Source organism: Dermochelys coriacea, chromosome 3 (genome assembly GCF_009764565.3).
Source record: "Dermochelys coriacea isolate rDerCor1 chromosome 3, rDerCor1.pri.v4, whole genome shotgun sequence".
Taxonomy (NCBI): Eukaryota; Metazoa; Chordata; order Testudines; family Dermochelyidae; genus Dermochelys; species Dermochelys coriacea.
Genome location: NC_050070.1, coordinates 11,877,580 through 11,897,344, shown reverse-complemented (window position 1 = coordinate 11,897,344; position 19,765 = coordinate 11,877,580). Strand labels below are relative to the sequence as shown.

The following is a 19,765-nucleotide window of genomic DNA, read 5'->3' as shown; positions in this document are numbered from 1 at the left end:
GGCACGTACTCACACTGCTAGCCCCTCCCACTGCTTGCATGGCTGCAGCTACACTTCTGTTTTTAGCACGCTAGATTGATCAGAGCTCATGCAGTTATGTATCCTTGATCAGAGAATTATATTTCCAGCCAGAAGTGTAGATGTACCTGTAGGCACTTAGGAGCCCAAGTCCCATTTTAGTGATTTTAATGAGATTTAGGAACCTAAGGGCTAGATTCACAGAAGGCACTTAGGCACTGCAATGCTCAGCACTGCAGCACTTAACTTTTAGGCACCTTGCTACCTAGTGGAATTCAGAACCCCGGTTTAGGTGCCCAAGCTCTCTACACAATGCATGGGGAGAGATACACATCTGAGAGCGGGATTCACAAAAGCCAGCATACTGAATGGGGAGCCATCTAAACCAACCAATAGAAAATGCTGAGCAGAGGGGTGTGGCCTAAGCACCATCCCTCAAAGGGAACTGGGATCGTAATCTCTTTGGGGCAGGGATTGTCACAATGTTTATAACTTGTAAGTGCTGTGCACATTGACAGTGCTAAAGATAGAATAAATAATACTGATATTCAGATCCAGGGTGACATTTTTCAGGCAAGTTTATTTTTGACTTGTAAATGGAACAAATTTGGTCTGGATTATTTGAGAGGGACTAAACAGAAATGATGATGGGAGTCATCAAAGTACCAAGACAGAAGGAACCCCACAATGTCATTATTACAGTTACCATTTTGCCGATAGTCTCACTTCAAAGTGACCCCTTGCAATTGGTTTTCTGGAACACAGTGCCCATCAGGACTATCTGTTGCCAATATAGGCTGATTCTGTCACTCACATGTCAGTTTTGCCAATAACATAAACAGATATGATCTGAAAACACATTCAACACACTGTTTGAGCAAATAAGGCATTTTAACATGGCCTTTTTTCTGACTATAACCATATTTAAGCAACGTTTTCTCTTCAATTTTGGAAGAGAAGCTTGGAAACTGAGGATTTTTTTAAAAAAACAAATAAACATCTTGGCTTCATTAATATCAGTGGCAAAAACTGACATTGGGTGAAATCCTGACACCGTTCAATTCATAAATTCTATAGACATTTAAAAATTGAACTACACATTTACTCTCCTGTACATTTTTCAGTTCAGAGAGAGAATTCACTTGTAGTAATCAGCTCTATTAATGGTGCAAGTGATTCATCTATCTATCTAGGCCAGATCCTTAACTGGCAAAATTACAACTTCAATCTACACAAGCTCATAGCTTGTAAGGTGCATGAAGATCTTTTTGGTTGAAAGGGGCTTTAGAAATGTGAGTCACTCTCATTCTGCAGGCTCACCTCCTTCCATCCCAGGAATGTCTCTTTTGTTCTCTTCCCGGGCACGGTGCAGATCAGTACGAGTTGAATGCTGCTGTGGCGGGATCTGGGAGGATTTCATATTGCTCTTTGCTTGTGGTACATTAGCCTGTTCAATCTTTGTTTCTGTATTGAAATAAACAGTTACATTATTCTCAGTCCATCCAGGGCTCAGAGCCAGATATACTATTACTTTAAGAAACAATCTATTGCTGGTGAATTGGCATCTAATCTTGTGTGCGTTCTCTCTGCCCAAAAGGGGGAGGCTTATTTTATGATTACACTTCATTGCATTTTACCTCTAGGGAACCACATTTCTTCACTTCAGCAAAACTCTGTCTTCAGATCCTCACAGTATACATTGGGCATCATTAGAAACTCAGGCTGTCCACAGCCAAGGCTACTACACAGCACAACTCAGGAGTGAGGCATTAAACCATTTTTGTGCTTCCCCTTTCCTGAGCTATTTGCGTACTGGAGTAGTTATCCAGCATAGGTTAGCACACTTTGAAGGCTGCTCTAAATTATGCCATCTGACTATGACAGCATCTGGGGATTGCTGGCATTCAGAAAAGTCCTGGCCATGCTCTGTTTCTCTCCAGCCATTCCTCTTACACTGGCAACTCTCCACCTGAGGATATTTCTGCTCTGGGGCACTCCTCCTGAAGCTATGCCAGTTTTAGGGCCACAAGGTAGAAAGCATCTTTACGTTACAACCTGGGCCTTTATATTTGCCACACCAGTGAGTTGCCTCATTATTTCCTATTATAAATACAGGGAAATACAGGGGCCAAGATTAAAAATAATAGGAGCCTAAAATTAGGTTTCTAAATCCTGATTTAGACACCTAGGTAAGTGACCTGGAATTTGAAAGGTGCTGAACCCCCACTGACTTCAGTACCACTGCACCAGTACAAGGGAGAGGAGAATATAGTCTGATCTGATTTTTAAAATTGCCCAGTTTGGATAAAAAGAAAGTTGCAACATGCAATTAAGCTGTGGATTGCTCTGCTTGGATGCCCTGTGCTTAAGGCACTGGGCTAAGATTCAGGAGACCTGTGTTCAATTCCTGGCTATGCTCCCTGCATGACATCTTGGAAATACGACTTTCCAAAGTGCTCAGCAGTTCCCCCTGAAAACAGTGTTGACAATTTTGGCACCGTTGAAAACCTGGCTATTATTCTCTGTGTGCCTCAGCTGCCCATCTGAAGAGTGGGGATAATAATGCTTCCTTTGTCAGTGATTGTCAACTCTTTGGGGCAAGGACTAGCTGTCTTATTATGTGTATGCACAGTGCCTAGCACAATGAGACCATGATTCCTGCTCGAGTCAGCTGAGTTCCACTGAGTCAGGGCCAATGTGTACAAGAGATATGAACAATGTCAGTAATACCAGCCCAGCCTGCCTTACCATTGTTACGGAATTCTTTAAGGGTTACTCTTTAGACACCAGTGAAATGGAAGAGACTCTGCAGATGGAGAGCTCTCCTGGGGATTCCCACTTACTGCTACTTTTGCTTTTCTTGGACCAGCAGAATAAAAGAAGGCCCAGAACTAGCACCGAAGCCACTGAGCCCAACACAGCAGCAAGGACCGTGATGGATTTCTCTCCCATGGGGATAGGGAAGATGGTAAATGGCTGGGACTCGACAGTGAAGTCAGCACCTGAGAGAGGAAAATGTCAGATTATTACAACACGTGTTTTATAGCCAGAACACCTGGTTATGGCCACTAACACAGGAACTGATGTCTGAAAATACATTCATGAAAGGGCCTAAATCACAGCCCAATGAAGTCAATGGAAGTTTTTCCATTGACTTCGATAGACCCTGTAAGAGGCCCAAACAGAACATGTAACCAAACCTTTCTTGAACTGACAAAGCTGCTAGATTAAAGGCATGAACTATTGCTATTGGTTCCTGCCCAGCTGACTGAGTGCCGATCATCGGAAATTTGAAAGTGTTCTCGGATATCAGACTTAAAGCCATGATCCAGCAAAAGGCACTTTGAGAATGTCTTCAACAGAACTATTCACGTTCTTAATGTTGAGCACATGCTCTGCTGGACTGGACCTAAAGTGCTGTTAATCTTCTTCACAGAGTTGATTAAAACGTTATAAACAAGCAGTAGGACTATCATTACTATTACTAGTGCAACTATTAACTGTCACATATTGTACATAATGTATATAACACCCTTTGTTCAAAGATACCAGATCATTCTATAAGCTCATTAGGAACCACTTCACCCATCACTTAAATGCAGCATTCCTTTGGAGTGTATAATAACACAGCACAAGAAGATGAAACAGAATGTGAAGATCACTTTATCCAGTGTATTTCATTACACATATTGAATCTATTTCCCCATGTTAAGTATCCTCACACCTTCTTGTCAACTGTCTAAGTGGGCCATCTTGATTATCACTACAAAAGTTTTTTTCTCCTGCTGATAATAGCTCATCTTAATTAATTAGCCTTTTACTCCACCTTTTCATGTTCTCTGTATATCTATCTATCTATATATCTTCTTACTATATGTTCCATTCTATGCATCCGATGAAGTGGGCTGTAGCCCACGAAAGCTTATGCTCAAATAAATTTGTTAGTCTCTAAGGTGCCACAAGTACTCCTGATTTTTATCCAGTTGAAACTACACAAGCAAAACTGGGTGGGCAGAATGCAATCTCTTGGCTGAAATTTAGCCAGATCACCTGGGCCAACACACCCCTGTTATAACTTGATTTTGTCATCAATCGCAAATCTGCAACTCTATTGACTTTAATGGAGATTTATTTAATGTACTTGTCTGAGGTGTATTTTCAATACAAATGTCTAAGAGGTTTAGATTTCAACTTGCCGTTGTCCCTTTAAACAAACTTAGGCTCCATCGGAACAACGTGCCAAGCAAATTGCAACTGACCAGAAGTGGCCTACAGACATTTACACACAGGAACTTTTAGTAAGAGTTGATCAAGGTTTCTCAAGGTACATCTACACTACAATTCAAAACTCATGGCTGGTCCTCAGGCTCTCGGGGCTGAGGCTAAGGGGCTGCTTAATTGCGATGTAGATATTCGGTCCAGGGTCTAGGCCACTGCAAGGTGGGAGGATCCCAGAGCTTGGGCTGTAGCCTGAGCCTGAATGTCTACACCACAATTAAACAGCCCCTTAGCCTCAGCCCCATGAGCCTGAGTCATATGGCAGGGGCCAGTCATGGATGATTGAAGTATAGACATCTAGGACTCAAATGAAACCAGATTATAAGGGCTGGATCCAACTCCTATTGAAATCAATAGTAAGATCCTCATGGACTTAAAAGGGAGTTGGATCAAGCTCATATAGACCCATATCACTACATGGAATGATACCCAGAAGCAAACAGCAAGCCTATGCAACACTGAATATGTCTGCTCTGCAATCACAGAGATGACTGCAGTGGCTGGCATACTCGTGCTAGCTTTAATCTAGTTAGCATGGCTAAAAGTAACAGTGAAGACACAGTGGGGCAGGCTTCAGCATGGGCTGTACAAGCATCTGGGGATATACTTGCATTGCCAGCCTGCAGCTCTGCTAGTTAGATTAAAGCTAATGCATGTATGCTAGCCTGTGCCATGATCACACCTCTGATTGCAGTGCAGACATACTCACACGTGGAAATAATCTGCTCTCTCCAACCAATGCCACTATTCAATTGGGGCCTCCACATTCAGCACCAGCTGCATCTTCAAGGATCACCCCATCTAGGAATCCAAAAGGGAGGTCACAGGGGCATGAATAATTATGGCAGGCTGCGCATGCAAAACTAATGACAGAATTTGATCCCAAGTGCCTGGGAAATTTCTTTTTTTGTTTGTTTATCATAGATGCCAAGAAATCATCTGCTATAAATGTCCAGCATGTGGTACCCTCTCCAACAGAGTTCCCACTTGAGAATGCTGAAGGAGATTTAAAACGCAGAATTATCTATGTTACTCAGAGTGTATTTTTTATGATGTGTGTTAAAAATGTACAGTATTCTGATTTAAATTAGTCAAAGATCATGCAAAATGAAACAGCTTTTCATGCTGCTGTCTGAAAAGATCTCTCAGCACAGTCCTTATTAGCTAAAAGTGTAACAAAAGGGATCCAGGTTTGACCTTCATTCAATGGGAAGATCTTCTAACTTCACTGCAGTAGCTTTTGCAGTGAATTTGCAACATATCACACTTCCAGTTTATGGCCTAGAGCCTGTTGGGAGCTGAGTTCCTCCTGATGCCAGTGGGAGTGCAGGCAGTGGGAGCTGAGGGTCCTCAGGAACTTGCAGGAATGTACCCCATAGCAGAACACAAATGCTCACAGTTTAAGGGGACATAGGTGAGTATATTATGCACCACAATTTACTCTTTTTAAAACTGGGGCCATTACACACCTGGATGTTTAGACACTAATTTGTGATTTCTTAACATTTCAGTGAAATATTCCAGGCTGCCATAGAGCTGGATTAAGGCAATTCAAGGTCCTAGCCACACCATCACATGGGCTCCCCATTGTTCTGCCTCTGCACCATGGCCTGAGACCCTCTGAGCAGAAACTCTTCCCTCAGGATCAACCAGAGTGCAACTGCTTCAGTGGGTGGACGGGGCCATCTGCACTCTCTTCTTCCTGCCACGAACACTGAGTCCTCTGCTAGATGGTGCTGGCAAGCCCCCCGCCCTGCAGAAGAGTGGATCTTGGAGTTAACACTGCACTGAGAGGGATGGGGCAGTTCAGAGCTCTTGTTTCAGGCTCTCTGCAATCTCAGACAGACAACACTGTGTTGGCTTCACTCAAGTCAGGTTTCCAAGCTTTTCTTCACAACCATCAGGACAAGAGACTTTAAAAAAAAAAATGAAGGCTCAGATTCTGATATAATCACATGACTCCAGACTGGGGGGTCTAGGCCCAGACTTGTAGGGCCTAAGCCTGAATCAAGCCTTTGACTGCCAGTCTCGCTCCCTGACTATTGTGTTCCAGTACACTGGGAGGTGAAACCAGTGCTTTGAGATATGCATACACATCGATCTCATTCCTTCTTGTGTTGCTTCTGGTATGCTTTTAAAGACTTTTCCATGACTAAGGTAAAGCAAGAACAATGTGGAGATATTAAATGGTCCTTACCTGGAGGTGAAATAACAGTGAAAATGAGGTACCAATTTGAGCCTGAATTGGAGATTGCCAGGTTCGTAAAGCTAGCCCGTCCATCTCGAACCTCTACTCTGGTGTGCCCTGAACAGTAATACACAAGGACACTGGGAGTTAACAACCTTCTGCTGAACATCACCAAAAGCAAGCTCCTAGGTTGTAAAGAAAACTCTACAGGCCAGATCTTCAACTTTTGCAAATCTGCACAGCTTCTACAACTTTAAGAGCGCTACCCCAATATACACTAGCTGAGGGGGTGGCATCATGATCTCTGACAGAACTAAGAGACGCACATTGTAAAATTCAGAGCCAGGTCCGAGCTGCCCCAGAGTTCAGAGCAGACCAGGTCTAGGGTTATGGCTTAGCTCGCTATAGAGATAGGGCCCACCTATGAAGCTCCATTTCAGGGAGACAGGAAGTATGTGCCATTGATTAATTAGGCTGGGGCCAGGGAGACCTGAATTCAATGTCCTGCATTACTACAGACTTCCTGTGTGACCTTGGAAAAGTCATTTAGTTCCTCATCTATAAAATGGGGACAACAGCACTGCCCTACTTTGCAAGAATGGTGTAAGAATAAATCCACTGAAGACAGTGAGGTACTATGGTAGTGGGGACAGATAAGTACCTTAGACAGATCCAGAACCTCATTTTCCCAGAACTGGGGGCTGCGTATATGCAATGATTTGGTTTGATCCAGCTCTAGTGTTAACATATCTGAATCTGAGAAGAATGATGCCACAGGCACTGGAGCTCTTAAGGGATTTTTAGTGGGATGTTGATTGTTATCCAAGCTAAAGAGACAGCCTCCAAGAAGCAGCTGCAGTTTATTGTTTTAACCCCTGTCCTGCTTCAGCCTCTCAGCTGTACCTGACACATGGGGAAGTTCTATAGGTCTGTTTTGCCCTACCTGCGGGGTGAGTGAGTGGTATACAACTTTGAGTTAAGGAGGAGATTTCTGATGTGCAAAAAACAACCACGTAAGCTAATTCATTACAGCCAGACAACTGCAACAACCACTGAGGCAGAACATTCCTTCGATTTTCTGCAGTACATTTTGGCCAGAAAACTAACTGTGCATAACTAGTGTAGCATGGAAGAGAGCCCCTTGCATACAGGCTATTAAACAGTCATCAGATGGCAGTGGCTTTTGATTATTACAAGTGCTGCCTTCTTTTCAGAAGCCTTGGAATGACTCAGGCCATGAAGTTTCAATGGGATGGTTGTCATATGATCAAACCAACAAGTGGATCTGTCTCAGCTAGAAACTTGTAAGACAAAAAATCACTGTGAAATGATTTAAGACTAAACCTGAGGCCTTGATTCTCCTGAGGTCTTCCAGCTTGTGTTGTCATTTACACCTATGCAATATGGGTGTCCATTCTGATCCAGTAAGGTTTTACACCCAAATTTGCATTCACTATGATTTCTATCTCAGCAGGGACATTTAAAAGATAGCCTGTTGCAGTATCAAGGGTATCTTCGTTTATTTTCTGAGCCTTTGAATACCAGCCAAATCTTGGGCTTTGTGGAATGCTGGCCAAGTCTTGAGCTTCATGCAGGCTCATGGAATGGAAGTGGCAACGTTCTCGAAGTTTGACAAACTTTCTAAATATTACTTCAGGTGAGGGTTAGAAATCAAAACGCCCTTAGGATGCTGGACTCAAACCAGAGATCACAAATAAAAACTCCCTTTCTTGCTGAAAGCCTATATGCCATAAGTGCTTTCTTTATGAAACAAGTGCATTATAGCTGTGATAACTTTGTATAACGATAAGGCAACACAATATACCAGATGAAGGTGCCTTGTTTGTCTACTTCTGGTAATTTTATTACTCGGGGGATGGGGACAGATCTTTACAACCATCTCTTGGACTCATCTTCAACAGGAAAGTTCATGCACACTACAAATTCACAGTATTGTCAAAGGGATGCAGGAAGGTTTTAAATTATGGGCCAGATTAGGATACCCTTTCTCCCACTTAGTCATTCATAGTTCACAACACAAGTAGCCCAGTGGACTTCAATGGAACTATTCATGGTACAAAGTACTATTCAGTATGAACAAGGGATTCATAGTCTGGGCTTCAGCTAGTAAGAATCCTAATCCTAGTAACGTACACTTGTCAAGTATCAGGGGTCTCAGCCTTAAGCATTTCAGGTACATAATGCAGGCAAAACCCAGTACCAGCGCTGCCCACCTCACTTAACAGGACTTCTTTGAAAAGCTAATGCCCAGCAGCAAAGAGATTATTGAAATGGTACAATCACTGGTAAGAAGATAAACTTGGCAAGGCTTGTTGAACAGTGAGGGTCCGATCCAGCCCAGGGAAGCTGCAGAATGTTGGGTGTGGAAAGAGAAAATGAAAAGCAGTGGGAGTGCTGGGCAACTGCATGGCAGTCCAGCGACTGCTGCCTAGTAATCTCGGGCAAGTCACTTCCCCTCTCAGTGGCTGTTTCCCTTGCTACCCACTCTCTGTCCTGTTCACTTAGATTGCCGGCTTTTTGCAGAAAGAACTGTCTCGTCATCTGTGTATATGCAGCACCTAGCACCGGGATTGGCAACTTTAGCACACGGCCCGTCAGGAAAATCTGCTGGTGGGCCAGGACGGTTTGTTTACCTGCAGCGTCTGCAGGTTTGGTCAATTGCAGATCCCACTGGCCGCGGTTCGCCGTTCCAGGCCAATGGGGGCCGTGGGAAGAGGCGTGGGCCAAGGGATGTGCTGGCTGCCGCTTCCCACAGCCCCCATTGGCCTGGAATGGTGAACCATGGCCAGTGGGAGCTGCGATTGGCCAAACCTGCGGATGCTGCAGGTAAACAAACCATCCTCGCCCACCAGCGGATTTCCCTGATGGGCCACGTGCCAAAGGTTGCCGATCCCTGACCTAGCACAATGGAACCCAGAGCTCAGCTGAGGACTCTAGATGACACTGTAATATAAATGTTAATAATTCGTAACTTAGTCAGTGAATAGTCCCAATGATTTCAATAAGAATCTGGACCTTAACCTAGCAGTATGGATTTCCCTCATTGCCAGTGTCAGTTCTGGCTCTTCTATTTATCTTGATTTTTATACGGCCCTCATGACCACAATATCTGCTTTGACTACCTATAGTGTTTTTGACTCTACATTTAGCTCACTGTAACACCAGTTTTACAGAGGATCCTTTCAGCTGCATTCTAATGTTTTACAATTGCCATTCTGAGTCTACAATGAAGCCTTGAGTACTGTACTGTACTTCTCAACACAGACTGTCTCAGCTTTCGTTCACATATGCTTCAAATCTCAGAATATTATAGATAGATATATATATATGGGAGTCTTCACAAAGATCTCTCAGGCAAGCTGGTATTTAACGCAGAAGCAAGCTAATTTGGAGCTAAACTACTTTACATGAGGCAGTTTGACTGCTGTCAGATGAAGCAGGCTCAATGCGCTAGACGGATCCATTTCGATTAAATGCTGCTTTCATATGCTTCAAAAGACGAGCGCAATAAGGACGTTTGTCAAAGGAAAAAGTGCAGCAAACTATTACATGCAGAACATCTGTACAGCACAATTCATTCTTTGCTGGAGTTTATTGACTATTAATTTGATGCATGTATCTTTTAAAGAATGTAAAGTGCATTTCTTTTCGGTGACTATTCTTTTTTGAGTCTTTTACTTCCATTTGTTTTTAATTTCTCTCTTTTTTTCCTTCACGATTTATTTCGTTCTTTCCAAACGAACAGCAGATTTTTATAAAGCTTGTTCAAAAGTCATGTGAAACAGAGAAGTGTGACACAGGAGATCTGAGGATTTCACTTCTATGCTATTGGTTTCGATCCAGCCTAGATTGGTAGTGACTGAACCTTGTCGTCATCTGGCGGTTGTTCTGTGGACACCTGACAAAACCAACCCCACAACTGACACTGTGGATCATATCCTCAGCTGCTGTAAACAGCCATAACAACTTTGATTTCCATGAAGCTAAGCCAAACTGAGGAAATGGCCAGGCTTTTGACAATCTCAGCAGGTAGGCCAAGAAATTAATAGATTCATAGATTTTTTAAGGCCCAAATGGATCCTTGTGATCATCAATTACCATTTTTGTACATAGCATAGGCCACTGAATTTCACCCAGTGATCCTAGTATCTAGCCCAATAACTGATGATTGAACTAGATCCTGGAAACTGCCTGCCCCTTACACTTTCCTGGAAATGGTCTTGGCAAGTCGAAGTTCAGGCTCATTCAAGCTGATTGTAAACCCAAAATCTTCCCATGGTAGGAACCCTGACTTTTCACAAGGGACATTGCTTGTTTGCCTTTTGAATTTGAGCTGGAAAAAGACAGTTTCAGCCAAGCTGAACAGAAAAGTCAAAATGTTTCGTTTTAACCAGACTCCATTTTTTTTTTACTTTTCCTTTTGCTGAAATTTTGTGAAAAATTTCATTTTTGACTCAACAGCAATGATTTTCTTTTCATTTTTCAGAATTGCCAGAGAACCAAAAAAAATCCATTTGCCCAGCTCTCTTTTGAAGCTTCCTCAGTTCAGGCAGTGAAGCTAGCATGGTCAATTTTATGCTGTGTTTATAAACAGCTTCTCTTTCATGGTTTCATGTACCACATTGTGACGTCTGGGTTTCCAACTCAGCACAGTACTTAAGCTGGGGCCTAAATGTAAGCATGTGAGTAGTGAGCCTTAATAAGCCCAGAGGGAATATTCACTTAAAGATAAACATGTGCTTACGTATTTTGCTAAATCAGGGCCAGAAGGGGAATGTTTAAATCTCCCACTAAAACATTTTCTCATTGGAATATACTACATTCAGAACAAAAACGGGTAGATATTTCTATTCATATTAGGCCAAATATTCTGCTGGTATAAAATTGATGTCGCTCCATTGACTTTAATAGAGCTATGCCAACTAACACCAGCCTCGCTCTGGGCTATATGGATTTATAATTCTCCATCCAGTCTCTTTTTTTTCCAGGACCTATATTTTGGGTCTTCTCTACTGGACAGTGTTTCTAAGTTGACAGGGCATGGAAACACATTCTAAAGCTGTTTTTCTCCTAACACCCATGTGAGCAGCCCATCACACTTCTTCAAACCCAGCCTTCTATTTTTAGCTCAATGATGAGCCTTAAATCTGATTCTTTCTTCAAAAGAAACTCCTCAAATTATAGCCATCACTTCTAGTGGAGGCTTCCACCATAGCATATCCAAAACATATCCAAACCTTTCAACACAGCCTCTGAAGAGCCCTTGAGACAGGCTGTCATGACCCACGGCTCTGAGGGCAGACCTAATGTCTCAACTCTTCGACCCTGCGAAGAAGAAAAGAAAGGAATAAAAGGTTTATTCACTTTTTTTCCCAGAAAAATGGGAATCCTTTTATTTCTAAGGCAACTTTCATCTATTAATCCCTAGCAGCAAGAACAGCATGTATTTACATACTATGTGTAACAAATTACATCATACAAAGTATTGCATTTATTACAGATGAGTCTAAGCCTAGAGTTGCCAACTCTCACTGTTTTATTGTGAGTCTTGCAATCTTTGATGCTTCCCACAAAGCCTCAGTTTCTAAATGAATGTGATTAGAAGAAAATCTCAGCTTTAATTTTATAAAAAAGGACATTTTTAGCTTTCCTGGTTACAGGGAAAAACTCAAAAATGTGAACCCTAAAGAGTATGACACCATAAGACAAATAAAAAGGACCCCAAAATATTGTTTTTTAAAATGTCATGATTTTAAATCTAAGCTCGTGATTTTGGGGAGCCCAACTCATGATTTTTGAATGCCTGGGGATGGCAATGCTGTAAACCACGGAGTCCAGTTCTGGACCCAGACACAAACTTCCCCAAAACCTGTTTGGATTTTGGTATCACAGTTCAGGACACACCTGATCTGCAATGTTCATATCCAGGTCTATGTAGATATTTGCCTACGATTTTTCCAAGTCAGGGTAAAGGGGACTGATTCATAATAGAACCTAACTGCAAAGTAGCAACAGGAGAATAGGGAGATGTGGGATTCCAGCTAACCCCAACATACAGTTCAGTGTTGCCAACGCTAGTGATTTCATTACGAGGCCCACAATATCTCATGTTTTTCTTTATGCCTCAGCTTCAGGGGGCAAGAGATTGCATGAGAATCTCAGCTTCAAAAAAGGAAATTTTTAATCCTCATAGTTGAGAAGAAAGGCTTGAAAACATCACCTGCATATACCCCAAAGAAAAAGAACCCAACATTTATTATTAAAAAATAAATCATGCATTTCTAAGTCAATCTGATGAGTTTCGAATGCTTGGGGTTGACAATACTGCACAGAAGTAATAGAATCATACCCCTGTAGGGAGGCAAATCACTACCTGCTTATCCAAAAAAATAATTTGTGGCTGAACAGGAAGCTCTTTCTCCTTTTCTCCATCAGAGGGCTGTACCAGGACAGAGATATTATAGGGCCTCACATACAGGCAACTTCCAGGAGATAGACTGCTTCCGTTTCTTCCTCATGCAAAGCAACATGGAAAAAAATCACCATATTATTATGGATGATTTTAAAACACTTGATTCCAACCCTGAGGCAATTCCCTATATACCCCTTCTAACTAGATATTGCTCTCCATTCGCAGAACTTCATGCTGTTTTCAGTCCAGGTGGAATGCTCAATGCTTCATACCAATTTGAATTAACATTGCTAATAAGACTTAATAAGACACTATCAAGTTCCCAGTAAGTTTCTTTAATATTATAGTAGGACTTTGAGATTCCAGGTGAGACCAGGGCCCCATTGTGCAAGGTACTGCACATACCCATAGTAAGAAACTATCCCTACCCCAAAGAGATTACAATGTAAACAAAGGATTCCCAATTGACCATCCTTAGTTTACAGATGGGGAACTGAGGCACACAAAGATTAGTTGATTTGTCCTAGGTTCACACAGAATTGTGCAACTGAGGTAGGAATCAAACCCATAAGGAACTCAACTGTGATTCAGGAGCCCTACGTTCTGTTCACAGTTCTACCACAGGCCCGCTGGGGGACCTTGGGCAAGTAACTTCACATCTCTGGGTCTCTGCTTTCCCTAGCAGTAAAATGGGGCTACTGATGCTGACCTCCTTTATAAAGTGCATTGAGATGTAGGACTGAAAAGCTCTATATATTATCTCCTGAGTCCCAGTCCACTGCCTTAACCATAAGACCATCCTTCCTGCACATTCAAAAACAAGGACTCTACAAAAATCATCTTGACTGGCAAGGTGCATTCCACTGAGTATCCCGGAGGTCTTCTAAAAACAGACACTTGCCTTCTCCAGCATAAGGACAATATGTAAGGGTGCAGATCTGTATTGCATTCCTTTATTCAGAGACAGGGTGGATGAGGTAAGATCTTTTATTGGACCAACTTCTGTTGGTGACAGAGAGAAGCTTTCTAGCTTAGACAAAGTTCTTCTGTGTAAGCTTGTCTCTTTCACCAACAGAAGTTGGTCCAATAAAAGATCTTACCTCACCCACCCTCTCTCTCTAATATCCTAGGTCCAACACGGCTGCAATTAAACTGTACATTCCTTTCTCCAGTGATTTTGTGCTTCTGTCACTTGTATCAAGGTATGTTAATGTGCAGAGATACACAGACGCCCCTTTAAAAAGCCATTCTTATTCCAAGAGTGAAATTTAAATGCAAACATCCTGAGAGAAGGCTTTTGCAGTTGAATAAAGAAACAACACTTTATTCTGAGCCCATATCCTTTCATTCCCTTCTCAGTGCTTCATGTCATTTAGCATCTTCTTTTTACATACATATATACCTCTAATCTACCATTGCAGTGAAGGGAGGCAACTGGGGGGTTGACATTGTCTTGCAATGAAACTAGGAAAGCTATTCATTCAGCTCTCTAGTGTTTGCTTAAAAGTGGTTACCAACAAAAGATTTATTGAGGACCAATTCGCTTTGGTTTAATTCAATTTCTTCAGACTGTTTCTTTGTATTTCAAAGCAGAGCTCCCCTGGGCAAACTGCATTGCAGCTTAATGCAAAGATTGGGCCAAGCCACAAAGCCACTAATAGTGGCCAAAGTTTTCAGGGGCAATGGCAAGTGGTAGTCTAATGCATCGGGCCTCAGAGACCTGGGTGCTATTCTTGGCACTGACCTGATGTATAATCTTGGGCAAATCATCCTCTGTGCCTCCATTTCCCTTTCAACCTTTTATCAGTTTATCTTGGAAGTTCGGTGTGGCAGGGACCGTCTCCAACTATTGTATATACACTTTGTATATACAATATATATAAGTATACAAGTATAAGTGTATACAGTGCATTGCACAATGGGGTCCCGATCTCAGTTGGGGCACTATTATAATGTTCATAATTATGATTTTGGTGGCTCAAATTGAGAAGGGGGACTGATTTTCAGAGAGTGGGTGCTCGGCACGTTCTGAAAACCAGGCCCCTTTAATAAGCCCCCAAGTTGGGTAGCCAGCAATTGACAAGCTACTCGTAAACACCAGTGACTTTTAGAACTCGGTGAGAGGCAGGGTGGTGTCTAGGGAACAGCATACTGGTTGGGGAGTCAGGACAAGTAATGACAAAGTTTTTCTAGTTTCAAGGAACAGCCTCCCAAAAGGTAGTGTTGGGAGCAGCCATCGGCACTTCCTGATGGCAGGTTTCAAAGTAGCAGCCGTGTTAGTCTGTATTCGCAAAAAGAAAAGGAGTACTTGTGGCACCTTAGAGACTAACAAATTTATTTGAGCATAAGCTTTCGTGAGCTACAGCTCACTTCATCAGATGCATTTGGTGGAAAATACAGTGGGGAGATTTATACACACACACAGAGAACATGAAACAATGGGTTTTATCATACACACTGTAAGGAGAGTGATCACTTAAGATGAGCCATCACCAGCAGCAGGAGGGGGAGGAGGAAAACCTTTTATGGTGATAATCAAGGTGGGCCATTTCCAGCAGTTAACAAGAACGTCTGAGGAACAGTGGGGGGTGGGGTGGGGAGGAAAAATAACATGGGGAAATAGTTTTACTTTGTGTAATGACCCATCCACTCCCAGTTTCTATTCAAGCCTAAGTTAATTGTATCCAGTTTGCAAATTAATTCCAATTCAGCAGTCTCTCGTTGGAGTCTGTTTTTGAAGTTTTTTTGTTGAAGGATAGCCACTCTCAGGTCTGTAATCGAGTGACCAGAGAGATTGAAGTGTTCTCCAACTGGTTTTTGAATGTTATAATTCTTGACGTCTGATTTGTGTCCATTTATTCTTTTACGTAGAGACTGTCCAGTTTGACCAATGTACATGGCAGAGGGGCATTGCTGGCACATGATGGCATATATCACATTGGTAGATGCGCAGGTGAACGAGCCTCTGATACTGTGGCTGATGTGATTAGGCCCTATGATGGTATCCCCTGAATAGATATGTGGACAGAGTTGGCAACGGGCTTTGTTGCAAGGATAGGTTCCTGGGTTAGTGGTTCTGTTGTGTGGTGTGTGGTTGTTGGTGAGTATTTGCTTCAGGTTGGGGGGTTGTCTGTAAGCAAGGACTGACCTGTCTCTCAAGATCTGTGAGAGTGATGGGTCGTCCTTCAGGATAGGTTGTAGACCTTGATGATGTGTTGGAGAGGTTTTAGTTGGGGGCTGAAGGTGATGGCTAGTGGCGTTCTGTTAATTTTTTTTGTTGGGCCTGTCCTGTAGTAGGTGACTTCTGGGTACTCTTCCGGCTCTGTCAATCTGTTTCTTTACTTCAGCAGGTGGGTACTGTAGTTGTAAGAATGCATGATAGAGATCTTGTAGGTAATGGCTTGTAGAAAGTTGTGTTGGAGAGCTGGTAATAGCTCATCTTAAGTGATCACTCTCCTTACAATGTGTATGATAAAACCCATTATTTCATGTTCTCTGTGTGTATATAAATCTCCCCACTATATTTTCCACCAAATGCATCCGATGAAGTGAGCTGTAGCTCACAAAAGCTTATGCTCAAATAAATTTGTTAGTCTCTAAGGTGCCACAAGTACTCCTTTTCTTTTTCCTGATAGCAGTAACAGTTCTTCTCTGGATTCATTATTAGGAAAAAATCACCCATAGCTTTTTAAAAAAAAATATGGGCGGGTGATTAGGACCCAAACAACCCAGCAGAGATTGACATTTATGTGCAGTGTGCTCAACCCCGATTCTTGCTGGGCTGGGGCCCTGAATATGTGGCACAATGAATTTACATTCCTGCAAGGGATGTCTAGGACAGGAGGACAGCAGCCTGCTTCTCCCCTGATGATTTGTGCCAGAAGGAAAATAGGCTCGCCAGCCATTCCTCTGCATCTCTTCCTCATGGCTAGCCTACTGCTCCTTAGAAACTCCAACTGGTGGTGGAGTGGGCAAAGCTGCCTCTCCGAGTCTGATCAGTGCTGAAGGAAAAGCATGTTTTCCTGTCACAGGTTCTGGCAGGGAAGCCCAGTGCTGGCAGGGAAGTGCACTGGCTTGGCATTTCCTGCTGACAAGGATTAACAGGAAAGCAGGTTAACCTGTCAGTCCCCTGAAGATCTCCATGGGGTGCATGGACAAGATGGCTCTGCCCATGAAGTCCTGGCCAGTGGAGAAGCCCATGCCAGGTTCTGAAAGATATTATTCCACAGGGACTGGTAGCACTGAACATGCTGAGGCCTGTCGGAGAGCAGATGTCTCTTACGCAGAAGCAGGGAACTTAAGTGTGGCAGAAGGAAACTGGAATAAGTGGGGCACATAGAAGGATGCATCATAAGAACTGAGACGGTAAAGGGGGAAACTGGGCTGTGCTGACAGAAGGAAATTAAGATGTTCTCGTAGTCACTGATCCTGCACCACTGAAGTCAATGAGTCGGCAATTGACTTCAAGGGGGAAAAGGTTCAGACCCGTAGACCTGATTCAAAGCCTACTGAAATCAATGGGCATTTTTCAATTGACTACAGTGGGCTTTGGATCAGGCCCAGGGGCAGGGAATACAGGACAGGAAATTAAGAAGCATTCAGAAGTAACAGAGGAGATGGGGAAGCATTTGAAAGATCAGTGATATGTGGGGTGCAGTACATGTAGAACCCTAGTGTTTTCTATTGGGAGTGAAACAACTGCAGGTGTGGGGAAAGGACATGGATGGAGAAGGAGGTGCATAATTCGGGTTGCCAATTTTGGTTGGAGGTATTCCTGGAGGTCTCATCATATGACATAATCTTTAATTAAAGATTAATCTTTAATTCCTGGATGCTCCAGGACAATCTTGGAGGGTTGGCAACCCTATGCATAACAAAGGCAGGAGGAGACGTGCAGACTACTGATTACCCCTGATTCAGAGTCACATAATATGGCTCCTATCATTCAGCAACAATGATGGGATAGTGGTCGCGTGGGCTCTCAGAGCAGCCTGCGGACAGGATAGGACCTCTCCCTAGTACACGGGTGCAGCCGATCAAGACTATGACAAAACAACCTTCCTAGATATACACACAAACACAGAGCACAAAGCTGAAGAAAGAAATTCAGCTTGGAAGCAGGCTTCAGCTTTAAGTTTCTTTGGTTTTGTTGGCAACAAAACAAAAGAGGTCTTTAAAAATAACATTGATAATGTCCTTTTATAAAGGCTGGGCAGTTGATTGAAGTGTGGTGTCGTGGTCAGAACATGACACTGGGAGCCAGGCGTTCTGATTTGCCTTCCTCTTTGACATAGGGCAAGTCACTTAGGCCAGACTTCTAAAACTTGGGCCCCTCAATCCATACGCTAATTCTGCAGGGAGCATGTGCTGACAGTGAGCTATGAAAGAAGCCATGTGTCCCATGCCCTGGAGGTTAGAGTCTGTGAGGGCAGGGAGCTAAGCAGAGATCTAATAGTTCAGGGGACTAAAGAGGAGGGGCAGGATGACAGTGTGAATTGGGATAATAAACAAGTGACTCCGTTAGCCTGAACCAAACTGGACTAGAAGAGGCTACTCCAATGACTAATTGTTTTGGGTTTCTCTACTTCGAAAGCAATGGAAACCTTCTGTTACAAACTGGGCACGTGGGGCAATCCAGTGGATGAAAAAGGACTGAATAAGAGAGACAGATTCAAGAACATGGATTAACTTGTGGTTCCCAGACTTTTATGCAATTTATTTTTCTACAAATAAATAAAAAATAGCACCTAAAGACCCCAACTAACATCTGTGCCCTATCATGCTGGGTGTTGTACATACACATTGTCAGAGACAATCCAAGCCTATGATCTAAACAGATGAAGGAAGTATATTACCCCTATATTGTATATTATTTACAACTAGAGCAAGGTCGCATACATAAGAAGCCTGTTTTAGAGCCAGTGCTTGAACCCAGATCTCTCAAATCCCAGACCATAAGGCCAGCCTTCCCCCCTTGTCCAGGTGTTCACAGTTGAGTATCATGAGGCCCCAGCTGTCTTGAGGACTGGAAGAGCGCAGCTCCCCACTGCAGGAACATATGCAAACCTGAGTGGTAAGCCGTCGCAGCAGTGCAGCAGGACTCAGCAGAGTGGAGTTAGCAGCTTTTCAGTGCCATATGTGCTGCAGCAAAAAGAGTGCTGCTTTTTTTTAAACAGGCACTCAGTGTTATTCAATGGCATGCACCCTGCAGAGCAGGTAGGAGCTGAACGTTCCAAAACTATTAGAGCACCAGTAACAAACATCCTGAAAGCTCCCTGGTCACATCCATTATTAACTGGGAACCAATGGAAGTACCTCTATTCATCATGCCACCTACTAGTGGCTACGAACTAAGCCAAGCTTCTTCCCTAATACATTACTTAAGTTTACTGTTGGAGAAACATCTTTTATTAAATGTAAACAGCACCACGCAGAAGGTCACAGTCTTGCTGCTGCAGCGTATCCCAAGGTAATACCACTTTAAGCTCCATATAAACTCTTAAATAGTTTCTATCCTAAAACCAGACCGTAGGTGGTACAGTTTTTTACGATATGTTATAATAGTGCAATAAATCTGTTAGCTTAAAATCGAATCTCCGTGGCCTTTTAGAGAAATCATCATTAAATGCAAGGCCCTGTTAATGATGCCATCCCAGTGAAATTGTTTAATCTGCTAGGGGGGTGAAAGGTCACCAAATGAATTTTTTATAATACATCAACTTGACACGCAATAGGGAAAACTGTAATAGATAAAAGCAAAGGAAAAGGGCACTGTCTTCTTCTGATAGGTCAATAGCAGCCAAGAGAGTCACTCATCCACTTTTCCTTCACTACTGTGCTCCTTTTCC

At 42.9% G+C, this 19,765-nt stretch overlaps 1 protein-coding gene across 5 annotated transcripts in view; it reads right to left on the bottom strand.

Annotated features, from left to right (window-relative positions):
* PKHD1 (PKHD1 ciliary IPT domain containing fibrocystin/polyductin) overlaps positions 1–19,765 on the bottom strand; it is a 405,193-nt gene that overhangs the window by 17,742 nt on the left and 367,686 nt on the right. For 3 of the 5 annotated variants that reach the window (XM_043510113.1, XM_043510114.1, XM_043510115.1), the window contains exons 61-65: positions 12,879–13,014; positions 11,743–11,830; positions 6,494–6,601; positions 2,862–3,020; positions 1,339–1,482 (exon numbers count right to left, since the gene is read on the bottom strand). In XM_043510113.1, the coding sequence (XP_043366048.1) occupies positions 1,339–1,482; positions 2,862–3,020; positions 6,494–6,601; positions 11,743–11,830; positions 12,879–13,014 (635 nt within the window). Of the gene's footprint in view, positions 1–1,338; positions 1,483–2,861; positions 3,021–4,978; positions 5,098–6,493; positions 6,602–11,742; positions 11,831–12,878; positions 13,015–19,765 lie in introns of those variants that run through there. The other 2 variants (XR_006279695.1, XM_043510116.1) reach the window with 2 other exon arrangements.